Raw genomic sequence first — 18,718 nt, 5'->3', positions numbered from 1 at the left:
AAAAAAATCACAACAAAATCAGACTTGCATCAGATAAAAACCAAAACAATTTAACAGGCACCTCATTAGAAAAAATATTGGAATTGCCTCCAATGCGACTGGTAACAGGTACACAAAAAAGAGCAAATAGGTGCAAAAAAGAGCAAATAGGTGCCATTTATGAAATTAATTAATTTCACAGTTATTATTGTCAACAGATATCAACTGAAACCACTAAAATGTTCATTCATAACCACATAGGAAGCAATTGAGACATGTCATTATGCAGTGTTTGGTGGCGCAAAATTTCAAAGCCAATGGGACCAACGGTTATTGTTATAGTTTTAAAAAGAAACCAAAATTCCTTTGAAATGTACAAATAAATAAAAATCCAACAATTTATGAAATCTCGTAGTAACCATAGCACCAAAGCCGAGAAACAAATTTTTGAAGCTGAAACCGTTATAAATTATAGCTCACTGAAAACGAGCTGCGACCTGTGTTTACAGAGACTAAGCTACAAATCGATCGAAAAACTATTTGAAAAATACAAAGCTCAAAAACCCTAAATTATTTTAGAAAACAGATATATTCAAAAGTCACAACAAACAAAGGATTACAAAAAAAATTTCAACACCTCAGGAAGCCAATGTGACCGGTTGATAATGAGAATATGTCACGAGCCCACAAAAAAAAAACAATCAAAAAGAAGCCGAAACTTAAAACAATTTTACAAAATCACACTATTTAAGGCACTATAATGATAAGATATTATCTGCAACTTTAAATCATCATTTTCCCTTCTTCTTAAAATCAACGAGTCTTCCTTACAAAAGGACTACTTAGACATGTCAACAAAAAAACCAAAAAATGAACAGTACAAAAATCTCGAAGTTTTTTCATAAAACTATATGGTCGAAGCAATCAGTCACAACGAACAACCAAGCGCGCGCGGAAAAAATTTTTCAATCCACAAAAAAAATTGAGACTCCCAATGAGTGGTGAGATTGAGTTATATGGTGTCGAAAATAAAAGTATAAAAGAGACAGACGAAACAAACTTTTTTTAAATTTAATTTGAAATTCGTTTAAACGGCTATAAACTGAAACATCTAACTCGATTGAGTTATACGTCTTGGGGAAATAACTAATATCTATCGTTATCGGGTATATGGCGTACAACAACGAAAAGAAAGACAAACTTAGGCTAAATCAAAAACCCTAAAAATTTTGGGTGACAACTGTCTCAGCCCAAAAAGCAATTCAATAAAAACAATTAACATATCCATATACGCCTTTTTCCAAAGTTGTGCATTTTTGCTACAAGGCTTTTCTTTAATTGGAGTTGTCAATAATGTGACATTTTGACAAGGAAACAAAATGAACATAAAATATGCAATTATGATAAAAAATAAAAGAAAAATTGAAAACGCGTAGTACCAAAATAAAAAAAACCATTAGTTGAATATAAAATTGCTACCGACATTAATTTATAGATCACAGAAAGTCTGTTTCCAACTGTTGTTACTGAGACTGCGCCCGAAGTTGAGAGAAATAGAAAACAATAGTGGCAAATTTCAAAATTCACCGATATTTTCTCCAAAAAGTTATACTCAAAGTCTCAACAGACATTAGATAACAACTGCAAAAAAAGGTTTAGATTCTTCTGTATCTTCACAGAAATAACTGGATCTATCATTGTGGACGCTAGGTCATTGAACTACAAAAATCATAAGAAATGAAAACAAAACGCAACAAGTCCAAAAAATTTTTTACGAAAACAATTCGTCAGAGCCATAAAAACCGTGAGCTTAATTCTGAAACCATAATATAATCTCATTGGATCACCTTTTTCGTGAACATTATCTGTCATTAATTGAGCCCTGATTAGAAATTTATGTCCGTGATTTACATAAATACATATAAAAGCGGAAACTTTTTGAAAAAAAGGTCGTGCCGCAATAAAATTTAAAAAAAAATTACCATAAGGATTCATGGCGAGATCAAGATCAGCCCAGATAAGGCTGAGCGTCTAACAAAACAATCAACTGTTGAAACAGTTGCAAAAAAGATCAATTTCATCCAAAATTTTTTAGTTTGTCAAAAATAAAAAATGCATTTTGTTAATTATTGACTTTAAATTTGCAAAAAAATTGGCAAAAATAAAATTCCAGAAGACTCTTAATACCATCGGGAGTACAACTGTTTCTTTTTTGAGGTAAGGAAGAATATGGCCGCAGTTCCAAGGTGTGTACTTCCAGCAAATTTAGAGCATGTGGGCTAAAAAAAAGCCATTTTTTCGACAAAAAATGTCTGATTTTTGAAAAATTTAGCATAAATTCTAGCCAAAAAAAAAACTCGGATCCAACAATTCAGCAGCCCTCCTCTATCGTTAGAGATAAAATTAAATACACTACAATTAACAATTTTAAAATATTTTAGCTATATTGACGAGAATTTGTTCAGAATTTACGAAAATTTGGTCAAAAACGGTGAAAACAGCTGAATTACGTCTAATATTCACAAAACTTTAGACCTCGATAACTGCCTATAAAAAGCAAAAACTGAAAAAAATCCTTTTAATTCCATTTTCTACGCTGGACGTGCTTTCTAATGATACCACTCACAACTCTCTACGATTATTATATCGATCGGCCAAAATTGACTGAACAAAAAAAACCCATTTGAGTATATGGTTCCTCCCCCCTCAGAGAGGGGCCGGAACAATTAGTATTTAAAATTTCAAAATGCAACATGGACCCCCATGCTCTATTAGTTGATCACGCAAGAAATATTGTTATGAAGACTGAGTTTTCTAGTTAGCAAGTTAGTGTCACTGACCGATTTGCTGAACAATAGAGACAACTTGGTCAATACGAGCAAATCTGAAGTGTTCCAAAGGCGTTCCTGCATCTTCCATACTCAGTACACAAAAGTGTGTCTTACTACCAAAGGCTTCTGGGCTACAATTGAGAGCTTGAGAGGGGTACAAAGATTGATACCTGAAACAAACAAAGCATAAATTAACTATTTTTTCCTAGACATTTGGAGGAGATCATGTTCTGTTTGGTGTCCATGTTCAATTTGAGCAACTAGAGCCCAATTTGAATAAGGGCAAATAAGGCTAAAACGTTAAGTAAAAGCCCAGCAGGGTTTATAAAAATTACGAGATTCCCATATTGTAAATGTGATCCCCAGAAATAAATTGCTATCTCCACATCTCGTTAGACTGAAAAACGATTATTAGTGCAAGAAACAGCATTAACTCACGCAGGCAAATGAAAAGAAAATTTTATACAAGTAGGTACAAGAAAATAGACTACCTCAAATGGCATTGATTTTATTTGATGAGAGCAACTGTTGAAATATATCTAGATCATTAAATTTAACCTACCCGTTCCATGCATCAACCAGCGGTTCCGGGTACTTCCCTTGTAGATAGGCAGCCTCGTACAAGTGGACAAAATTGGGACTGAGCTTGGAGAGGGCACTTGTGATCTGGTACTCATTGTCTGCATTTGCCCGCTCGATATCACTTTTGACAGGTACCACTTTGAGAACCCTCCGTTCTCCATTGTCGAGGGTTACTCGGAACACTTCGGAGAAAGCACCTTCGCCTATTTTGTCAACCTGAATCAGAAAACAAAACAAGTTCTACAAAACAAAGCTGGAGACTTACTCAGAAAACATTGTCACCGTAATACCGTTTACTATTAGGGTCACAATTCATGGCATTCAGGGCGGCAACGAAAGCCCACTAATTATGTGAAGACATTGATAGAGAACAGCCTAATTTAAATTGTTCACGCTACGCTTTCGCGGGTTTTCTATACTATAGAAGTCCCGTTTCGAACCAAACGAGAGTTCAGCGAATAAACCTTGTAGCAATATGAAAGTTAATTTTCTTACCTGTTGGTCCCACTGGAACTGATGAGCTCCAGAATGAAACGATTTCAAATTCTCCTCAGTACATAACTGCAGCTGTTCACCTTCACCATCCGAAGCAATAATAGAAGACAGACGTCGGACTTCTACATCTTCAAAGCGCTCTCTTTCAGTCAATAATTCCGAGGAGTTGTCACAATAAAGTTGGCTCGGATTCGCTGGAAAATTCTCCTGGGAATTAGCTCTGTCGAGAGTACAGTTTTCCGTTCGTTCTTCAGACTGTATCTGTAAATCAACATCGCTACCCAAGTGGTCATTTTCGATTTCCTGAGCTTTACTAACGCCACGTGTTGCTCTTGTTACTCTTTTCAACGTCATTCTTTTCAGTTTTCCAGCTTTTCTCTCGGAGGCTCGAACGCCTGGAATTGATGTAAATTCGCAATTTTCCACAAAACATCTTTCTGGGAGTGATTTTGGTACTCGACTGAAACCAGACCCACTTCCCCCACGCTCAGGATTAGGCAAGCACATTTTTTCATTAGTTTCGTCAACATCGAAATTAACTCTTTTTCGGTTCTTCGATTCCATAAACTGAGCACAAACAACATTTTCGAACTCGTTTTGGACAGACTTCCTTCCAGTTGGTTGCGATGGTATCAAAGAAACTGATTGTCTCGTTTTTGCAAAGTTTCTCAAATGCTGTTTCTTGAGCTTGCTAAAAGTAACAGTTGCAGTTGTACCAATATTAACATAAGTTATTCTTCTTGCCAGATTTTTACTAGACTGCTGGTCAGAAATTTTAGATTTTCGAGGAGAATCAAATGGTTCTCTCGTTGATTGTCTACTTTCACTCTCTTCATTTGAACCAGAAAAAATTTGATCACCACTCAGTTTTTCCACTTCCTTTTTGTTCGGTTGCTGATAAATAACATTTGTTGATTCTGCAAGATTTTCAACTGATTCTCGATTTTCAATCTTCCCAACGTCGTTATCATCGCCATTCTTGCTTGTCCTATCGGACCCTGGGTTGATATCTTGAAATGCTTCCACAAATTCTCTTATTTTAGAGCCGACAATACTCAAACGTGCTTCTAAATTCTGATCAAGTGTACTTTGATAAAGTTCTTGAAGACTACCCTGGTCTGTCGTAATCATACCTTCAGGGACCTTATTCTGGACTTCGGTAAAATTTGAACTATCAACCGCTGCTTCGGGATCTCTTTCGCTCTTTCTCGTTTTAGTTATTCCTGAACTGATCCGTAACGCTTCGTTTTCCATCTTTTTAGAAGATTTATCAACAGCACTTCGAGTTGTTCCGCAAGTTATAACTGAATCACGTGACGAAACTTTGGGACTGTTTTGAGCAGTTCTCTGATTGATGATTTTACTGTCTGCATATTTCCGTTCATTTATCACTCTTTCAGACCGCGTACGCGCAGAAACAGCTTCATATTTTTCAAAATAACGTATCGGTTTATCATTACTATTATCATCCCGTCCACCCTCTTTCTGTTGAAACTGTTCCGAGGACTGTTTTCGATCATCCGTACAATTTACTGACTCCGAAACAATCTCGTCAGTTCTTGAATTATCAAACGTCTCCTCCCTGTTTAGCTCTTGCTCAGATGAATCAAAAATGATCAAATTTTTATCTTGCTGGCTTTGGTCATCGACTGTTGCTACCGGAGATTCAATTTCAACGTCGGACCTCGATAGTTTTGCACTCTTTTCTTTTGCATATCTGTTATTTGGATCTCGGTCAAAAAGGGTTTTGCGTTCGTTGTCATGGACTAGATTGGAAAATTTTTTCAGTTCGAACAGAATTTCTTGCGAACCTTCACTTTTTCGGCCTAATGATTTTGCACTGCGTGTAACTCGCCTTTCTTCATTGACGTCATTAACGTTAGCTCTGGCATTCTTCCTCAAAGAACGCTTACTATCCTCCTTCACAGATCTAGAAATCTTTACATATCGCCTAGTTAATCGGGGTACAGCTTTAGGTACCGTTTCTGGTCTTTCATCGTCTTCAAAAAGAACAGACGAAACATCGCCTAAATAGTTACTATCAAAACTTGGATTCTCCGATTCAAAACCAAGTATAGATTTTCTTTTATAATTATCACTCAATTCAATTTTGCACTGCACGTTCGAAGTTCGCACTGTTTCGAAATCTTCCAAGTTAGGGAATTCTTCCAACTTCTCATAACTGGTTGGAGATAAATCTTGACTTTGCACCTCGAGTTGTCGAGAATTTTCTAGAACTATTACACCAGAATTTTGCAAATGTGAATGACTTATTGAGTAACTATCATCATGAGATTCCAATAGAACATTTGATTTTTCTATTTTGTTAGTTGCTAACGTCGAAAAATCCTGATAAATGATGCTAGACTTTTCGCTGGTATTTGAAATGATTTCGGGCGAAATCTCATCGTCACTACTCACCGAATGTGAGCGCATTACAGATCTTGGTGGTGTTGTGCTATTTAAAAAACCGTTTCCTTCTGCACTGATTTTTGTCCTCGAACGAGCTGTTTGAGAAGAAATTAGAACTTTATTTTCATCAAAATCACTGTTTTGCTCATTAGGCATCGGAAGCTCTGTAAAATCCTTCTGTTCGATTGATCCCGTGGACTCTTTGCCATTCGTTGAAGTTGACACGTCATGCTTTTCCGGATAGACTTCTTGTTCATCGCTAGATAATTCAGGAGTATGGTTTTCCTAAAAGGTCAGCAAATCAAAGTCAGGCATGTAACACTTTCAAGCGACAGTTGATCTTTAAAGAGATACAGGTGTAATAAAATACGGTCTCAGAGGCTAGTATTACATGATAGTCTCATTTAGTAAATACGATTGGTTTCTCTGCAAGTTTAAAATTGGGTATGATTACAAAATCTTCTGATTGGAGTGCGAATCGAAACCCGATCTTTGCCATGGAAGCCAGGCATGCTCCCACTGCACCTCCGAAACTCTAAATCCTTTGATTTCATTGTCATTAATTTTATGGAGCTAATATTCAAGAAATCAACAGCAAAAATATTTTTCATGTAATTCTACCAAACGTTGACAAAAAATTGAAGTAACTATTCCCATGACGACTGGATTTGAAAAGGATGAAAACTGATGGCGTCATTACCAACTTAGCTTTCAACGATGTTAAGTGCTCAAGACAAACTATTGCATTGCAACGCTTTTCCTCGTCAAAAAGCTATGAGGAGATGTCAAATTTGTTTCATTTATAGTCATTAACGAATGCGGTACAATATCTCTTTCATTTTGCTTCTTATCCGCTAATCTATGGCTCGATCAAAAGAGTTGTGAGCATATCTTAAAAATTGTTCTACTTGCAACTGTTTATATTTATCAAGTTTTTGGAATGAAGACAATTCGAATTCTTCGCTGGGGCTTAGTTGTTTGTGTGGTTAATTGGCTCACGCAAAAACGAAAAGAATTCTCTAAAAAGAATCTATAATATTTGCGGGGCATAACTTGTTAAAAAAGTCAGTTTTCTGCATTCATCACTAAGACGCGTGTGGTGATGCTGTAATTTCTTCTGAAATTTGGGTCAAAAGCATTTTCGAAATGAGCAAAAACTTGCCCCTCAAACGAGCAATGAGCAGAAAACTTGCCCCTCAAACCACTTGTTGTGTGATATTAGTCAGAAGAACTAACATGGAAGCGATTTGGCAGGAAGTTGCAGAAGGCTAGAAAAAACTGGAGGAAAAATTGGATAACAGCTGTTATTTTGGTTCCTGTCCACTATCCTATGACAGGTCCAAAAAACATAGTCTTACTATTACTGCAAAAAAAAACGAAATCGGAAACAATTTCAATAATGAAAACGCCACGTCGCCAAAACATCGTTTCATTGTCCTTAAAAAGAAACAAAATCGAAATTTCACCAAACTTTTCTTCATCAAACATTGCTTTTAAACACAACTTCGTAACATACGTTTTTCAGAGCGACCTTCCTCGACCGTTGCTGTTCAGTCATTAACTAAGAAAATGACCGCTGACACAGCAAACAAACAAACTACGTAACGCAAAAAAAATCAACAAAACTAGCGCATCAAAAATATGAAACATTTTCCCATAACCGAAATACAATAAACAGTTTTAGCTAAACAAATGTCAACAAAAGCGTAGATGAAAGTAAAGTAAGAAAAAAACAAATAGAGAAAACTTGATTTTTTTTTTTTAAAAAAAGCACAAATGCGCATTGATTAGATCTATACTCTTTAGCAAAGACAAAACCAAATTGCTTCACAGAAAATAAAATGATCAAAATTATTTTATAGAACAATCCTGACGGATAGCTACTTGTTGAAATGTCTCAAAAAATACCTTAGTTGACAAAGCAATATAATTAATACTAAAAAAGCGCCCACTAAAAATGTCGCATGAGTACAAAAAATGGCTTGCTTTACAAATTTCTCCAACAACTTTTTAGCTGTTTATCTCAGATTAATCTAAGGACACATAAACTTTAAATTTTTCTCCGCGGATCTTTGATTTTTCCGCAGATTGACCCAAACGATTGTTTTCACGTTTGGCGTGGACTACTAAATTGTGTTTCACTGAACCCTCACCCATTAAAAAAACAGTCGGAAAAAAATCGGAACTTAGTCGAAGCAAGGAGTCCGGAACCTAGTCGAAAGAATCGAAACCACATTTTCAAAAAAGAAGAAGCCTCAAAACAGTGGTTTAAAAACTCGCATCAATTACAGAAGCTTTTAACCAACAGGATATCCTTAAAATCTGTCCGGGCTTTATATAGAAAAACGATCTGGCATACATTCCTTTACGATCCTCAAAAAGATCTGAAACAGATAATGATCGGTATAAACTAAGAAGAATCAATAAACAAAACGGGCTGAGTGATCCAACTAATGGACGGAACAGTGAGCACCCACAATGAAACATCACAGCAGCGTATGTAAATATGCCGCAAAAATACATGCTCATATCATTGTCAAACAGAAGGTGAACACAAAATATTTACATCAAAGGTCATTGACCTAAGCTGAATCAAGTAGCTGCTCTTAGCATTGTCTAGTAAAATTAGTTAAACAAATAGGCGATAGTCAAGTAAAAAAAAGAAAACAAAATTAGAGGCGAGTGAATTATGAACCGTGCAGACTACCTTCGTCAACAATTGCAGACACAAAAATCGGCGAGTGTGTTTGACTTCTCTAGAGCGCTACATCCCCTGAGACATAAGAGACACCTTTTCAGGAGTGCGAAGCTTACCTTGGTGCGGTTTAAGTTGATGGTGTCTGAGAAGAATCAATCAAAAATTTTATTTTATGATCTGGCGTGCATTAAAAGACTTCCATTGACAAAATTGATAAAGACCTCAATAAATACGAACAAAATTTATTTTCCTGCCAAGTTTGCAAGCCCCGTCGATTTTTCTTTTTATTTGGGATCTATTATCCCGCCCCTCACTCGTGTTTTAATGCTCCCATTACAATTTATTCGTTGTATACCGCGTTACCAAAACAGAGTAAATCCTATATTTGACCACAGAAAGTACGCACTCATAGTCATTGTTTGATTTGAATTAACTATTTGAAAAAATAAGTGTCATTTGAAAAAAAATACTGATTTGAAATAAAAATCAAAAATACTGCAAAAATGATACGCCTGATTTTTACGCATGAAGTTTCCTGTTTCAAACGCACTCCAACAAAATTAGCTATCAAAAAGGACAGTTTACCAAAACTCGTCTTCAAATCGTAACAACCATCAACATAACGCCTCTTCATCATAAAGATGACATCGATCACAATCAGACCAATTTTATCCTAGCTAGCGCTTCTCGGCTTTTAATAAGAACTTGGGCGATTACAAAGAAAACCCACATCGCCAATGACATTCAAAAGACAAAAAAACACCTGGGAACTTCTACCCTAAAGATGTGCACTAGTACCACTACTACTACTTGTCAAATCTTAGTGGAAAAGAAAACTGTTCGTTTTCCCCTGCCAATTCCACGCGCAAATGGATAGTGCCATCTTATTGTTAGTACCCCGGCTTCGTAACATTTTAGACTTACGCTGTGCTAATTAAATGTTTAAATTTGGGTCTTTCCCATTATAGCCTCTCACCCCCCCCCCCCCCCCAGCAGCTCACTGGTCATATCACTTATAACCCCCCCCCCCCCCCGCCCGCTCAGGGGTCATTTTACCTATACCCCCAATAATAAAGCCGTACAGCAATGATATTAAGCGTCAGTCTCTTATTCTCGAAAAGCTGCCAAACTCACCAAATGAGTCATTGCCAGCTGTTTAATGATATCACAAATTTCTCGAAATCACCAATTGCCCTTTAAAATGCTATTTTCAAATTAAATTCCTAGACCACTTAAATTTCTGGAACAATGTTAATTGGAGGTAAAAAAAAAGGCTCATAACTAACTTTGTCTTCAATTAGTGGATAATGGGGAACAAAATTCAATTCATGCCTTGAAGTGAATGCTTTGCACTTGATTGGTCTCTCCTCCAATATGGAGTTATCTTCGCGGAAGGCAGAATTGAAAAGAGTTGAAGCGCGAGAACCTTTTCCATAATGAGCCCGTTTCATGATGAGGCAATCGATGCAGCATATAATCTAAAAAGTTATCATTTCACCTGAGTAACAAGATATTAAAAATCAAAAGTAAACTAGCACTCTATAACGTCACTAAGTTACTAAGTAACATTCTACGGGCCCTGCCGAAATCAACAGGGCTGATATGGCTGTGCAAAAATGCTTGGACAAAAGCACCGCCAAATCATCCAGCACACAGCATGAAGAAAATAATGAAGGAGACTCTTGCTCAACAAGACCGTGAAAAGGAAGACTTGGAGAAGCGCGAGAGCAACCTGGTGCTTTTCAATGTGCCTGAAAGCAAAAAACAGAACGCGAAGGAGCGTGAGGACGACGATCTTGAAAAATGAGAAAGCCATCCGGCTTGGAAAAGCGAGTACTGAGGAGAACGTAAGACCAAGACCTATGAAACTAATCCTTACGAGCAGAGATGAAAAAGCCCAAATTTTTCGATCATTGAGGAATTTGAAACAGTGCCAGATTGAGGAATACACTAGTATAAGTGTATCCCACGATTACTCTAAAGAAGCCAGGGAAACCATCCGGGCTTTGATAGAAGAAGCTAAACGGAAAGATGGAGATGAAGCTGAAAATTTCCGCTATACCATGACAGGCAGCGCAGCACAACTAAAGATTCAGCGACGCCGCAAGCCAGAGCACCCACAAGCTGAGGAGCTCTGACTAGGTACCGCTTACAAAGTATTACTCTTCAATGTGCGTAGTCTGTTAGACTTGAAGAAAAGACTCCGACATGTTGACTTCATCCATCGACATTCTTACGACATAGTACTCCTGACTGAAACCTGGCTGACGCCAGATGTCAGGAATAGTGAACTCTTTCTTCCAGACTACAACATTGTGAGAGCAGACCGCAGAGCCGTAAGAGATATATCAGCACACGGTGGAGTTCTGATTGCTATTAGAAATGAAATAAAGCACACAGAAATAGATATTAGCAGCCTTCCCCCGAGCATCCAAACATCGCTAAAAATTGTTAAAATCGAGAATAACAAACCGTGCTGGATCGCAGTTTTATAAAATCCCCCAAAAGGTAGTAAGTACCAGATCCCGCCAGAGCATATCGGAGAAATGTTCTCTTTCTTGGAACGCCATTGTATTGGAGATCTTATTCTAACAGGAGATTTCAACATGCCCGAAGCTGATTGGGGAGCCTATCAATCATCCAATGACTATGAAAATAAAGTTATCAACCTGGTCGTTGAAAGCAGCCTGAAACAATGCGTAGACTTTAAAACCACCGCATCATCATGCTTGGATTTAGTATTCACATCGACGGACTCCTTGATCAACAGTGTTGCACCTGCACACCTTGACATGTTTTCTGACCACCACCCAGTTGAGGTGAACCTGGCGATAAGGGAGAGGATAAGCAGGAGACTACATCGCGAGTACTATAGCTACTGCAAATGCAGTTTTGATTCCGTTATTACCGAGATGAAAGCAAACCCTTTCCAGCCTTATTGCTATATCAATACGAGTCTTTGGTACAAATGTTTATTCGAGCTGATTGACAGGCACACCCCAAAAAGAACGAAGAAACGCCAAAGCTATCCACCGTGGATCACCCAGGAAACTTCTCATCATCTTAACCAACTGGCGACAGAGCGAAGGAAAATTGCCAAGAAAGGTTCTCAGCAATCAAGGAAGTTATTACTACTGTCGCAAATTTGCGAAAGAATGCAAGACGAAAATCGAGCTGAGTATGAGAAATCTCTCTTCGCCACGAGAAACAAGCAGAAAATATTCAAGTACTTGAAAAATTTGAAGAGAGACAACTTGCCACCCATGATTCAATCAGAAGCCACTAACTGTGAAGCAAGATCGGATGAAGAAAAAGCGAAACTCTTCAATTCATATTTCGCATCTGTTGTAACAGATGATGATTACGAGTACTTCGAACCTCCAAGTGGACATCGCTTTGGCAGCATCCAGCTGGAATTCAGTGAAGCGGAGATCAGGGCTGAACTTGAGCGATTAGACCCAAACAAAAGCCGCGGAAACGATGAAATCCCACCAGTATTCCTGAAGAAAACTTTCAACGTTGTAGTCTCATCGTTGAAAAATCTGTTTGCGAACATCAAGCGACTAAGGAAGTTTCCGTCGGAATGGAAAATTGGCATCGTATCACCCATATTCAAAGACAATGATAGAAAAGAAGTATCCAACTACCGTCCCGTGACACTGCTGAACATAGTCTCAAAACTATTCGAGAAGTTCATGTTTCGAGCACTGATGAAAGCCTTCGGAGCTGAGATAAGTAATTACCAATACGGATTCCGAACGAAACGTTCTGTTGTTGTTCAATTACTCTACAGCTTGACCCAAATCTAAAAAATGATTGAATCTGCACATTCCGTGAACTTTTTTGTCCTATTTGACTTTTCGAAAGCCTTCGATAAGATCAAACACAGCCAGCTCCTATGGAAATTACTACAACTTAATTTGTCTGAGGGAGTATTTGAATTAGTACGTGACTACTTAAGCGGTAGAACCCAAAAAGTTAAAATCAACAATGTTAAAAGCGAACCCCTCGTGATCACAGCAGGCGTCCCCCAAGGATCTGTCCTTGGCCCGCTCCTATTCTTGATATACATAAATGACCTTCCCATGTTGTTTTTTCTTCACTTGCCCTGCTCTTTGCAGATGATCTCAAGGTGATATTCAACGGAGATGACACCTCAGTACAGAAGCTACAGGATGACATAAATAACTTACACTATTGGAGTGCTCAAAATCATCTGTTGTTCAAAAGTAAGAAATGCTCTGTAACCGAATTCAAAGTTGGAAATCGACCAAGGACTCTGAACCAGATGCAGTTCATGCTTGGTAATAACCCGATTGAAAGTAAGGACCTCGTTAAAGATGTTGGTCTGATTGTAAATCGGCATCTAAACTGGGGAGACCATGCTAAACACCGAGTCGGCAAAGCAGTGAAGTCACTGTTCCTTCTGCGACGAAAAACTTCTATGGCTTTACCACAGGAATCAAAAGTACACTTGTATAGAACCATTCTTTCACCAATCCTGCTCTTCTCATCGGAATGCTGGGAACTTAGAAAATCTGAATACCAGATCATGGAATCCTTCCACAAGAAAGCAATGAGATGGATCTGCGGGAGCATTGACTACAAGGACCCTATTTTAAAATCGAATCTACTACCACCACTTTATTTTAAAGTATTGAAAGATCTGTTGATGTTTAGTAGCCTTCTGAGCGGCAAGTATGATGTGCAATTCTCAGAAATCCGAGTTGTTGGAGAGGACAGAAGGAAAAGAGTGGCACTCCCAGAGGCCAAATATGAGGTTCAGAGATTGAACTTTTGGTACAGAACGGGGTTCCGAGTGAACGTCATCCAGAAAGTGATGGACTTCTTCTGTGAGCAGCAACTGAAGCGGAAACTCATTGAATACATGTGGAGCTATTTGGAAAGGAACTGGAATGAGCAGAATCCTTGCACATGGACATTCATTTGTATCTGTGAAAACTGTCGTGCATATCCTAGAACCTAACAGCGGGAATAACATCTCAGTGGCATATCCACGAAGTCATAATAATAATAATAATAATAATAATAAAAATAATAATACACTCAAGCTAAAACTATATTGACATAATAATTGAAATCTCATTTTATAAGACTAGCAAATTTGACACAAATTTCAGATCTTTTCCTTATCCATAGGATGGCACATGTTAGTGTCCTACCCCCCACCACCGAAGTTTTTCATTCTTTTTAAAATAAAAAGGGATTTCACTCTTAAGCCGCGCAGGACAATCCAATGGATGAGTAGTGATCTCATACTATGAGACATCACTGCATCGTACCTAATTTTAAAGACAAGGCACTAAAACTCTTTAGATAGTGCTGCGTCACGAGAATTGAATTTCTATATAAGCTGATGAGTTATGAATCTAGCCTCTTCTCCCGCACTGAATGAACTATCAATGTCAGTCCGCCGTTTGCAGCCAAGGCACCATCAGAGGCATATGATAACGCTGCGCAGGAGTGCAAAGCTTATTCTCGTGCGAACGTGTTATTGCGTCCGATTATGATTCGTCTTTCTTTTCAGCAATTCTGCTAGCTAGTTGTTTTATAGTGCGCGTTGCGGACGGTCCAACACCCCCCCACCTGCAGGAAAACAACAGCGGAACGAAGTTACTCTTCTCGACATCAATTATTCGTAGCTCATACGAGGCACAACAGCTCACGATAATTGTACGCTTCAACGAAGTTTTTCGGGCATGACTTACCGAGTGGGTTAATCTTCACGTCGAAGGAATGACGGCTGAACCTGGACGCCCATAGGCAAATCATTTAATGTCTAGTTGCGCGTTCTTATCAGTACTAGTTTTGTGAATAAAGGCCTCGCCTTGAAGCAACTGAAGAGTCGGCTCAACCTCGACATCATCTCAAATGCGTATACCCAACCTTCGCACTGTGGAGACAAAGCACGTCTCTATTTTCTCAAATTTTGAAAAAGGATCGTCAATTAAAAACTTTCCTACGAACGTTTTCGAAATCTGAATTCATCGTCAGGTTATAAAGAAAGGGAAATGCTAAAAGGAAAAACCAGAATCAAAATGCAAATCATTAAACTCCACTCATTCAAGGAAACTAAAAAACGAATTTTTACATATCTACAATTGTATCTACAAAGTTTTACATCATGACTTACATAATTAAACATTTTTTATTCAAAAAACCGTTCATAAATTACCTTAAACTTACCTCGTGTCGTTCAATTGTAAAGTTGAATTTTGCCTTTTGCAACGTTTCTGTCTTTCAAGTTGGAGTTTGATCTCCAAACTAAGCTTTCAGTGTCAACTCTCGTCATCTGTATTTGTCGCGCTTGTTGATGGCCGGTTTCCATTTTCTCAAAAAAAGCTCCTCTAGTTTTGTCTAATATCTTCCACTGAAAAGCTGCGTTATCACGATTGCACTCATTTGCTTGTATTCCCGTCGGTAAATGGATTAACGAGAGTCCATTCTTAACGAGAGTCCATTCTCTTCAGCCCTTGTGGTAATGTGACGGCATGTCTGCCCTACAAAGATGGATTTACATCCATAACAAGTGAGTTCATAAACCACCAGGGATATGAAGTCTTTATCAAAGCTAGACTTTAGGCCAGGCAATGAGCTCTAAGGTTTCTGAGTGGTAAAAACTTTTTGTACAGAATGAATTTTCTTCAGCTTCCTTACAAATACATTAGAAATGTTGCCTCTGTTTTGTGATTAAATTGTAGCTTTGAATTCCTTTTTTCTACGGCTACGCCAGCGTCATATCCCTTTCTTTGTTCTTTCATTCGCAGCTGGTTAATTGTATCCACGACATTTTTCTCTACCCAATGCTTAAGATATTGATTGCATTCCCACAATTTTTCGTTTATTTGTCAATGGTTCATGGAATGCTTCCCAATTGCTGCTAGTTCCTCGGAACAGGCGTTGTATTGTTCCATGTAAAAGGTTCTTTTATGTTGAGGGGTGAACAGCTACGATTATTCAGAGTTGCTCCAGTATCCGATGGTTTTTGATACCATGTTAAAAAAAAAATAAAATTGTACCCTCCAGTTGTTCGTTAGTTGACATGTTCAGAAATGGCAATCTGTTTTTGTCATGCATTCTTTGTAATTTAAATTGAAGATTTAGATGGAGTTTAATGAACGCATCTGACTCTCTGGTGTCACCTCTATCTGTTCTCAATATCGTCTGCACATCTTAGAAAAACTTTTGTTCTGGATGAATGGTTATTGCCAGTCTTACCATTTTGACGGCAGAAAGTGCACAACCAGAACTGGTTTTCCATGCTATCATATTCAGTGTTACTAACTAACTGACATTTGTCGTGCAGCCATCTAATGAAAATCTCACACTCAACATCCCTGGAACATGCTGTTACACGGTTTTCCAAATCGCGAAAGGTGCTAGATTGTGCGTTGATTTTACATTTAGGTTTCTGTAATTTCAATCGTGGTTCCCACAATTTCATTCAAAGGTGAGCTAAAATCACTGCCAAGGAGGCACCCATTGCCTACCTGTCTTTCTGGCAGTACCAACTTTTATTGCATTTGAAATGGACGTTTGTGATGGCTAATTAAAGCAGACGTTTCATTGTAGTTTTCGGTATGTCTGGTTTACTGTCCCTAGCATAGGACCATCTGAAAGCAATGTCAGTGGCTTCATTTACGGGAACTCTGATGATTAGATTTGTTCATCGTTTTCAAAATTTATTTGCTCCAGAGTCTTTTGTGCATCATTTGTGCTAGTTTCTATGTTTGCTCCTTCAATCTTTTGAAAAAAGGGTGCTAGAAATTTGTTAAGGTTACGGTGTCAACTTCTCGGAACAGAGAGAACAGGTCTTAGAGGGGTTTCTTTTCTGTGTATCATAGCTAATTCATACAATCGTGCCAGTTGTGCTCCGGTGGACCGTAAATTTTTGTAAATATTAACCGCAATCTTCCCTTTTTCCTCATATCCAAAAGTTCTCTGTTTAGTTCTTTCCATTTTTTCCGATGTTATCAGTTCTTCTCATGGTTTCTAAGCAATTCGCAACCTAGTATTTTTCCAGTTTTATTCGTACGCGCTCTTTTTTATAGAACAAAAGAGATAACCAACAACCATATCAAAAGAGACAGCTATCAGGGCGTTGTCACAACTACATTTTTGCATTTTGATAATGCTCTATCTCAAAGCGTTTCTCTGATGTTTTTGAGTACCAATTCGCTGCCACTTCAATTTTAAACAGTTTTTCACTTGATACATTGTTCTGACGTAGGTTCCTTATCAAATTGTCTATGCCCGCCAAAAATGCAACTCTTTAAACTTGTCTTTGTCCATTTTTTGATGCTTTGGATCAAAAGCGAGCAATTCCAAGATGAATCCCGGCAAAATGATGTTGTCTGGAACCACTAGAGTTTTTTCATTAGATCATTTTAGGGGCTTTTCTTTCCCTTCCGAAAGTTTGGCAAATTTTGCTTGCCGTCTTTGTTCAGAACTAACTACATGATTGCGTACTCGGTTGCTCAAAACAAAAATTCCGGAGGGCATTAAATCGTATCTAATTTTTTCAGGAAATATTTTTTTCGACTAGCACCTTGCTCACATTTATTAAAACTGTCAATTTATGTGGAAATTTTTGACCTTAGCAATTTTAGTTGAAACCATGAACCACTTGATCCATTTTTGGAACACGAAATTGAGAAATCCAGTATTATATCTGTGCTAAGGCAAGTTTTCAAAAAAATAATCTGCATCTGCATTTTTCATACTTACAAACATTGTTTTCATAATCTAAAAGTGGTTTCTAACAGTCTCTTTTTGCAGAATTTGTCTCAACCAACATGTTGGCAGTTTAAGCATAGCTAATCTTTAGGGAAAGACCTCCGATGAGTACACATCAAAAGATGCTATTACTTACCACTAGGCATTTGCTTTTTCCTGTCCTCCTGTTGTCGTTTTTGCACAGTTTCCCTTTCTCGCTTTTCTTTCTCAGCAGTTTCCGTCGATTAGTTTGATGTTTCCACACAATCTCCACTGATTTAAGCTCAATCAAGGGGTCCTGAGGTAGCTGGAAGTATCTACGGATGACGTTGATGTTCTTTTGCTTCCGTCTTGACATAAAGTCTTCGTTGACTGCATCAATAAAATTTCCAATTTTAACAGCTGTCTTTAAATGTCTTTGACAGCCTTGATTCTGTAACTGTAGCCTTGATTCTGTCCAAATGACGTCACAAAAAGGCAACCAATTTCTCTACATCACACGGCCTGTTGTCGGTTGTGCGTTTGTGAGGGGTGATGGAGCTGTTCAAAGCGTCATGCCAAATCAGGAAATCACTGCGGTCTTTCAAATGACATTTTTGTCCCAGGCGTTTCTTATGTTTTTTGGCGTTTCTTTAATTTGTGTTGAACGAAACACCCAGAATGACCATCATGGCAGTAACAAATTTCTACATTTGCTGTTTTATAGGCTTTAATGCATGGAACAACCGAAAATAATGCCAGATTATAATCTTTTTGAAATAATCCATGTTGGTGTCTAAAATGACATAGAAAAAACAACTGGCCCCTTCCTGGGCTTTAGCTTTAGCTTAGTTGAAATGACAGACTTGATAAAGATTTATAGAGATTTAAAAAAGATAGTCAATTAAAAACTTTTTTTAACGAACGTTTTCGAACACTGAGTTCATCGTCAGTTTATATAGAAATCAACAGCTCATACAAAAAATCTGAAAATAAAATCATTATT

The 18,718-nt window shown here is 37.8% G+C and overlaps 2 protein-coding genes across 3 annotated transcripts in view; one reads left to right on the top strand and one right to left on the bottom strand.

Annotated features, from left to right (window-relative positions):
- Positions 1-10,472, bottom strand: part of LOC142355418 (uncharacterized) — a 30,289-nt gene extending 19,817 nt beyond the window's left edge. Inside the window, exons 1-4 of one of the 2 annotated variants that reach the window (XM_075407604.1) lie at positions 10,284-10,472; positions 3,888-6,584; positions 3,373-3,608; positions 2,820-2,980 (exon numbers count right to left, since the gene is read on the bottom strand). In XM_075407604.1, coding sequence (XP_075263719.1) covers positions 2,820-2,980; positions 3,373-3,608; positions 3,888-6,584; positions 10,284-10,448 — 3,259 coding nt within the window. In that variant the 5' untranslated portion in view covers positions 10,449-10,472. The remainder of the gene's footprint in view (positions 1-2,819; positions 2,981-3,372; positions 3,609-3,887; positions 6,585-10,283) is intronic. The other variant, XM_075407605.1, reaches the window with a different exon arrangement.
- A 1,131-nt stretch (positions 10,473-11,603) lies between these two features.
- Positions 11,604-13,984, top strand: LOC142355419 (uncharacterized). The gene is made up of 2 exons (XM_075407606.1): positions 11,604-12,732; positions 13,119-13,984. The coding sequence occupies exons 1-2, from the start codon at positions 11,604-11,606 to the stop codon at positions 13,982-13,984; spliced, it is 1,995 nt and encodes a 664-aa protein (XP_075263721.1).
- The last annotated feature ends 4,734 nt before the right edge of the window (positions 13,985-18,718 follow it).

The sequence above is a fragment of the Convolutriloba macropyga genome, unplaced genomic scaffold, assembly GCF_964194025.1.
Source record: "Convolutriloba macropyga unplaced genomic scaffold, txConMacr16.3 SCAFFOLD_921, whole genome shotgun sequence".
Taxonomy (NCBI): domain Eukaryota; kingdom Metazoa; phylum Xenacoelomorpha; order Acoela; family Convolutidae; genus Convolutriloba; species Convolutriloba macropyga.
Note: the sequence above shows the minus strand (reverse complement) of the source record. Positions and strands in the feature narration are given on the sequence as shown.

What these genes read in the sequence shown, in the direction of transcription:
- LOC142355419 (XM_075407606.1), top strand. Translation starts at nt 11,604, where the DNA reads ATGCCCGAAGCTGATTGGGGAGCCTATCAATCATCCAATGACTATGAA. An exon ending in AGCCTTCGGAGCTGAGATAA is followed by an intron (nt 12,733 to 13,118) that starts GTAATTACCAAT and finishes TGCTCTTTGCAG; the next exon opens with ATGATCTCAAGGTGATATTC.